Raw genomic sequence first — 8,319 nt, forward strand, 5'->3', positions numbered from 1 at the left:
ATAAAGAATAGTCTATAACTATTAAATATGTTTATATATAGGTCCGGTCGTGTTTCTAAGTTACCATTATATTACAGATTAGTTTAGTTTTTCATGATCAAGTTAAATATTATATACCTAGCGATGTAAAGAGCCTTCAGATTTTTTTCGCTTATATGTTTAAATTTTGTTTTATTGCCTTAACCTTATAAAATAAAATAAGTTTATACTAAGTCTGCAGTGGTAAGATACGATTCCCTACGTTTACTTGTGCCAACAAGACCCCCTATAATTTCGTCTAACGTGGGGGAAGATCACCCTAAATCACTCCCTCCCTCTAGGGGTGCTCTTAAAGCTACTTAAGAAAGCCTTCAAAAATACTATAAGCTTTATACTTTATGACATACGCAGTTCGCTCGATTTTAATAATTTAAATAATTATTTTATGTTCGTTCAAATTTTTAAAACAAAATCGCTATTACGATTTAGTCTTTTTAGGCACAATTATGTGTTTCAGCCTCTTACATCTCACTGCTGGGCATACACTTCTTTTTCCACGTAGGAGAGGGATCAGAGCTTAATCAATCACGTTGTTCCACGTGGGTTGGCGGATATATCCCTACTATGAGTAACGATCGCTGTCAGGTATGTATGAATAGCCAGGATCGACAGCTTAATGTGCTCTCCGAGGCACGATGGGGAGACACACAACGACAGACATTCAAACAGGAAATAAATATTTGTACCAACACAAATATCCATCCCGAGCGGGAATCGAACCCCAGGATGAATTATTTAGAAATTCATTTTTATACATAACAAAATTTGACTTTCGTCACGGCTCAAAATTTTCATTAATTTTGTAAAATATATATTTTGTATTCGGTGTACATACCTATTGTTCAGTCAAAATAAACAATTTTATATTGATTTTCCTTAATATTCATTTTCAAGTTATCATAAGTTATTACAACTTTTAAAAGTAACCTAACTCTACTACAGACAACTCCTGTATACATTCGCAGTATTTTAAGACAAGAGTGACGTCAAGAGACGTTGATTTAATTTAATTTGTAAGCCAATTGAATGTAGCTTGTGTATTACATTTATGAAAGCACTTAAGGGTGCTTTTACCCGCTCTCAGCGTACACATCTTTTTAGAAATACATTTTAATATTATATATAATTTTTTTAAATAAATAGGCGTCTCGCCTGGTTTCATAGGCGTTGTTTCGCCACTTGAAAGAAGGGTGAAAACACTTTTAATTAGTAGATATAAATATACGGCTGACAAACGAATGTTTTGAAACCAGACTGGGAATTTCTGAGTTTATTCATTTTACGGCAAAGCCAAAAGGAGGATTATAATTTTTGCAGTCTATGTATATATATATATATATATATATATATATTATTTTTATCTGTTCCCTCATATCTATCTAAAGTACTTGTCATATTTAGACAAAAAAGGTATCATTAGAAGGGTCTTAATTGTCGTCTGGTTATTTATAGGTTATAATGCTATCACACTATATTGAATGTTGCGCCCTCTAAAAGACATAAAGTGACGTACAAAATTTTAATTATATTTTGGCAAACAGAATATTTATTAACCGCCGACATCACTTCAGCATTTTGTAAGTCGGTTAAAAATAATCTAATTAAGACAAAGCATGTATTTTGCAGCTGACGGTTGCCGCATTATTATTCGTGTTTATCTGCGGTGCTCGTAGTTTTACTAATTTTGTTTTTGTTTGACCAGCACGAAGTCCTAATACTTAAACGATTTTCAAAGCAAGCCTAAATGATGTTTAACCAGCTCTTACTCTTGTGAAACCGGGCACAGAAGGAAATATTTTACTTCAAATCTTAAGTAACTGCGAAAGTCTCCTTGCAGATCATTACCAAACTGTATTGCTCTCAAGTTGTGTTGTGTTTCTGTGGTAAGGAACCAGAGCTTCTAGAAATGTTCTATTTTGTCATCTGGGGTACAGTCAGCAACGCGCTTGTGATCTGGTAACTGGTATAAATAATTCTTTTATCTGGTGGTAAAGTCTGAGCTGAATATACAGGAAAGAAATCTCTCAATTGATTCAATTGTTTAATCGATTCTTGACTCAGTCATCGACTAACCCTAAATGCCCCATACATTTTATATGTGATTAGTCAATATCAAGTGCAATTTAATTAAAGTAACGAGTCAGCCATGTTCACCTCATGAGGGAAGTTCGACTTTAAATCAAGTAATTATTTTAAAGATGTTTTATAAACTAAGTTATAAGTTAACGACGATGACAGTTATATTATTAACTAGGTATGCCCCACGGCTTCACCAGCGTCAATTTGAGGAAAAATGGCCTATAGTATCTGTAAATGGGCTATCTAACACAAAAAGAATTTTTCAATTCGAACTAGTAGATCCCGATATTGGCGTGTTTAAAGAAACAAACTTTTCAGCTTTATAATATGTATATGTAGAGATTTGTTCGCAAAAATTGTCGTATTTAATAGAAAACATTTCGTTATTTCATATGTATCTGGACGGTAGATACTCGGCCGCGGTAAAAAAGTGGCATAGTTTTTCACGTATAAATCTGGGATAAAAAGCAGCCTATATGTTTCTCCACAATCTCCCCTTCAAACGAAAGTCCCATAAAAATCGGTTCAGCCGTTCCGAAGATTAGCCCAGACAAACAGAAAGACAGACAGACAAAATATATTAAAATCGTTTGTTTGTGTTTGTCTTGGGTTTGGTTTTGAACTCCCAAACACAGGATCCTTTTCTTAATTTGGTCATTGTCTCTCTAGAGCTGGTATAAGTATTGTTCGATATGTAAGTAAGCGTATTTTGTACGTAACAAGTAGGCTATAAAATATCAAGCTAAGAGATAGAAGTGCATAAAACAGACCATAAATATTTAAGTCAGTAAAAGGCCACACAAGTCTAGTAGAAGTATTGTAGTAGTAGTAGGAATCAAATCAGTTAATTAAGCATCAAGTCATTCAATCATTTATAAATAATAAACAAAAGTACACACAAACATAAACACGTTCAGTTCATTAGCTGTGAAGTTCAAGAAACTGTTAACGGGCAGGTGTGAAGCGAATGGACAAACACGCGAGCGCCCTTAATTGTGGTAATGAATGGATTTCAATTGAATTATTGTCATGGGGTTTCAGGGATTTTGTTTATGTGTTTTTATATGTGATACACTCGTAGATATCTCGCGGTTTTGTAGTTGCACGCCTCCAAGGAAGCGGTGTTTTACAAAATTAAAAATAATTAATAGATAAATATATATTTTTTTTATTTAACTAGAATGGCAAACAAGCGTACGGCTCACCTAATGGTAATCGACCTCTACAACATCAGAAGTATCGCAAGCGCGTTGTCGATCCTATTTCCAATTCCACCCAGGAGCTCTGGTCACCTTACTCATCAACAGGAATACAACACTTCTTGAAAACAATATTATTTAGCCGTGATCTTCTGTAAGGTCGAAGTAGGAGTCGGGCTGCTCCATATTTTGAGCAGGAAATTTCCTGTTGTGGCCTAACTGAGTTGTTATTTACCAATCTATCATTTGTTTCTTTTTTGATACTAAATTTTTCTGTCACGGTAAAAGAAACGATTCTCTATTTTATATTTATTAAACTTTATTGCACACACAAAAAAGAAGATACATTTTAGAACGATTAGATACAAAAACAAATAATGTATGCAAAGGCAGGCTTATCGCTTATAGCGATCTCTTCCAGGCAACCTTTGAAAAGATGAAAAATAAAGGAACACATGAGCGTATGAAATCTTATTTGTTATAACTGTCGCCGCATTCAATCGTAATGGAAGTTTGTACAAGAAAATATTTGTACATCAATCAGCCCTGCAATATTAATACGTATTGGAGCGTATACTCTTGAAATTTGTCCAAACATGCCGAAGTTTTCCTTTATAACACTTACAATATAAATAATTATAATATATATATACTAGCTGACCTGGCGAACTTCGTATCACCTTATTTTTTTCTGAAATATAATAATAACATAATATATCAAAATAAAATATAGCCTATCTTTTAAGTTGGATCAAACTGCACACGGTGTGCAAATTTGACTAAAATCGGTTAAGTAGTTTAGGAGTCCATTGAGGACAAACATTGTGACACGAGATTTATATATATTAAGATATACACACACACACACACACATCGTCGGTTCCTAAAGTAAGCAAATTAATGTTTGTTTTATAGGTAACAGTCAGCTGATATAACTACATGTAAATTATTAATAATTCGTTAAATTTAAAAGAGTAACATAGCTCTACAAAATCTTACGATGCCAACCAAGTTTTAGAGTCGCAACCGTCTGGTATCGATTCAAGTATTATGTCCACTAGCCCATCTCGACTCGAATTTTAAGCTCGTTTGTAATATAATCATATCGTATTAATACTTTGATACAAAAAGTCAGAATCTCGTTAAATTATATTGCTTCCGATCTCTTCCAATAGGAATAAAGCGGAAATTATAGACATATTGACTAGCCCGTTGGCGCAGTTTGTAGTGACCCTGCTTTCTGCTCCGGGGGTTGTGCGTTCGATTGCCACCCCGAGTCTGGATGTAATATATTTCTTTATATATGTATTATTTATATGTATGTTTATAAAAAAAAATGTAGCTATACCAGTCTGCTGTTACCTATAACACAAGCATTAAGTTGCTTACTTTAGGAACAGATGAACGTGTTGTGTATGTTGTGAATATTTATTTATTTATTTATATTAGTTAAATACATTAATATATATTTACATTCTGATGATATTATAGAAAGATAGTGCACTGTTCAACTATACAATGGTTTAGTTGCATAGTTCACAAGCTTTTAAGAAATCTATGTAATTATTTTGTTACAAAAGATTGTTACCCTGACCAAAGTTTAAAATTACATATATTTCAGTTGTAGCAAATGTTTATTCTCATCATTCATAATTGGCTTTTATACTGAGTCACTCAGTTTCCTGGGTGAGCATTCTGACCGCCCACGGCTTAAGCCAATATTACTGATTAAGCCACATAATTGCTTATAATGTTATGACTCATAGCATATGTTTTATCCAAATAATCGTATTATATGACGGTTTTGAGGTACGTGTTGAGGATTGTTTTATATGACTTTATAAAATGTTTTATTAATCCTAGGGGGATTGGGGATTAGGTCGGCAACGCGCTTGCGATGCTTCTGGTGTTGCAGGTGTCTATAAGCTACGGTAATCGCTTACCATCAGGTGAGCCGTACGCTTGTTTGCCGACCTAGTGACATAAAAAAAAAAAAATTTCACTAAAATATGTAAAATATGAATAGAAGAATAATGAATTTAATCGTTTTCTGACTTTTATAGTTTTTTTTTAATAACCGCAACTATATTTTTTGCCTCTTTTTTATGTAATTTATTAATATAGATAGTTATTTGACCCAATGCATTTTTCAATTTAGATTCAAATCTATATATATATATATATATAAATATTTCGTGTCACGATGTATGTTAACAATGAACTCCGAAACTACTGAACCAATTTTGATCAAATTTCGTAAGCATCTGTAATTTGGTCGAACTTTGGAGATAGGGTAGTTTTTATCTCAATTGGACCCGGTATGTGTCGCTGCTATCGGAATGTAAGCAATTAAATTTGGTAGATGTTTTCCGGGCAGGACAATGTCTGCCGGCTCCGCTAGTAAATAGATTATATTTGATGTAATATGGTGTAAATGAAAATAAATACACATCGATATTATACATTTTAGTTTGTTTTTAAAACTAATATTTTAATATACTACTTTGACATTTTTTTTTTTAATTTAAATCAAAAACTCATTTTAATTTTTGTCATATTATATAAAATATAATATTGCTGCATTTATCATTTTTTCGTATCAAAAAAGCTAACGAAGCTAAAATATGGAGTTACACCTAGTTTAACACAAAATACGAGGGTACGGTTATAAGGGTAGCGATTCGTGAAAGGGGGCGCAGCTGGGAATAATGGTAATATAATTCTTTACCATTATATATCAAAATGATTTATTTATTTAATTACATATTCAATGCTTAGGTTTAAATAATTTTTGTTTTATTTTAAATTGGTGTTTCCAGTTTTTTTTAGTTTTCGTTGAAACTGTACTCACATTGATAGTTTTACAATATAGCTTGCTATGATATGATGCCTATGCTTGAGATTATACATACCTGAAAGTTACGATACGAAAATTACGAAATAACAAAGTTACAAAGATGACAGAACAAGATTTACAGATTTCTCGCTTACCTTGGTATCCACATCATGAAAAGGCACAGCAAACCAGGGTTTTCCGGTTAAACTCCGACGGAAGCCCGCCTCCCTCTCCACCGGACCTTCGGGGGTCCCGACGTGAGCCCACAGCACCACCTCCACAACTTTTAGCCTGGGGAACACTCTCTTGTACACTTCCTCCAAACGAACTCCGAAATCGTCACTAGTATCACTAATGTTCGCAAACGAGAAGTAAATACCGCACACAGCACCCTCCCCATCCTCCACACAGTCGGATAAGGCCTCTAAAGTCGCTATGTTTTCAAATTTCCCGTTTTTCGTTCCCGGCGAATCGCATTTGACGAGTACGCGTCCGAAAAGTTTTTCGCGCCAATCCATATTCGATACTTTTTTTTCAATTTTTTTTAACGTGAAACACCTTACATTTCAAATATACAGTACAGTGATTGTTTATTTATCTGTATGCGTTCAAATATCTCGACGCGACTGGTTTCGACGGTATTTATTTTGTTTAGTTAACACTAAAAACGTGACTAAAAATAATGCGAATGACAAAAATTTAGTTCTAAAATGACGAAATAATATTATGAATCATCGATTTTTTTAGTAACACGGTATTTTGTTTAAAGGAACAGGATACACGTACGACTTGAATAAGTTTTATTTTTGAATTCGAGAAGCGTGCGGCACACGCACGCGGAGCAACGGCCGAACGCCCTCGTAAACAAAGACGAACTGGAGGTGGAGGGAAAATGAGGGAACCCTCCGACATAGAACAACGAATTGTAATGCTCTATATAATATATAATATATTCTCTATATAATATATTTATATTACTATAATTATATATTGTATTATATATTATACTGTAAGATAATTTAAAAATGAATAAAATGTATTCACTAATGTTACCCTTAAATATCATTATCATATTTTGTATACCCTGGAGAATATTTGCCATTAGCCGTCATTTACTATGGTAAGATAAGTTAAGTAGTGAAATATTGTATAAATTTATGTGACATACTTGTGTAATAAATAGTATAGTAAATTGTAAAATTTACGAAACGTAACTCTCTCTCTTTCTATCTTCACTAACTTATATCGCCCGCTCAACTTCCGTTCGCCTCGCCCGATCACACTTTCGTAACGTTTTCGTCATGCATTCATTAGCTTACTTCCCAAGTCAAGCGTGCGTATAGAAGTTTTACTTCAAAAAACTTTACCTCGATTTTTATGAATGCTTGTTAAGTTTACGTTACTATCAATAAGGAAAAAGGAAAACGTAAATCTATCATTTTATTTAATAGCCTTTCTTTCGGCCTCAACGAGTGATGTTCTTTGTAGGTATCAACCGAATACGTAACTTGAGCTTATTCTATGCCCGTCTCTCATATCTCACGTAGAGTTCAGATTGCAAAGGCTTGAATTAATTCAGCCAGGTTCGAAACAATCGCTAAGGGCAATGCAAGGGCAAAAAGCTTTATGTTTCTTTTTAATACCTACACGTTGCACCTTCGACGTACAACTAATATTTAATTTTAAACGCTGCTAATTTATTTCGTTATTTTTCCTTTGAGATACAGACAAAGATGGATTATAGTGAAAAAAATATGTTTTTTTATTGTGTTTTATCCTTAAAACAAAATAAAATATATTATATCTTTTATTTTATTTATATGTTTTCCTTAAAGCAATAAGTCTTATACTTTATTAATACTTATAACTTTTTATCATACAAATTATTTTAGATTTTCTAAAGATTTAAGCTTAACGTTTAATAATTTAAAAAAAAATCATTTTATTTTAAGTATTCTTTATTCAACACGATTTTTATTTGTACCTGTTTTTTAAATTTTTTTTAATATTGTAAGAGGTCAACGTTTACAAGCGTACAGCCAAGACGTCTCTGAAGTCTGAACATGATTTATGTGACGGATTTATGTGAAATCAATAGCAGCGCGGCTGCTTGCTCACATTCCCTTCGTATTATTAAATTATATCTTTTAATGGAAACGCTGAAGT

At 33.0% G+C, this 8,319-nt stretch overlaps 1 protein-coding gene across 1 annotated transcript in view; it reads right to left on the minus strand.

Annotated features, from left to right (window-relative positions):
- Nucleotides 1-7,070, minus strand: part of LOC123663527 (nucleoredoxin-like) — an 87,232-nt gene extending 80,162 nt beyond the window's left edge. The window contains exon 1 of the mRNA XM_045598204.1: nt 6,309-7,070. Within this exon, the coding sequence (XP_045454160.1) occupies nt 6,309-6,671 (363 nt within the window). The 5' untranslated portion in view covers nt 6,672-7,070. The remainder of the gene's footprint in view (nt 1-6,308) is intronic.
- Nucleotides 7,071-8,319: the final 1,249 nt, after the last annotated feature.

This window comes from Melitaea cinxia, chromosome 20 (assembly GCF_905220565.1).
Source record: "Melitaea cinxia chromosome 20, ilMelCinx1.1, whole genome shotgun sequence".
NCBI lineage: Eukaryota > Metazoa > Arthropoda > Insecta > Lepidoptera > Nymphalidae > Melitaea > Melitaea cinxia.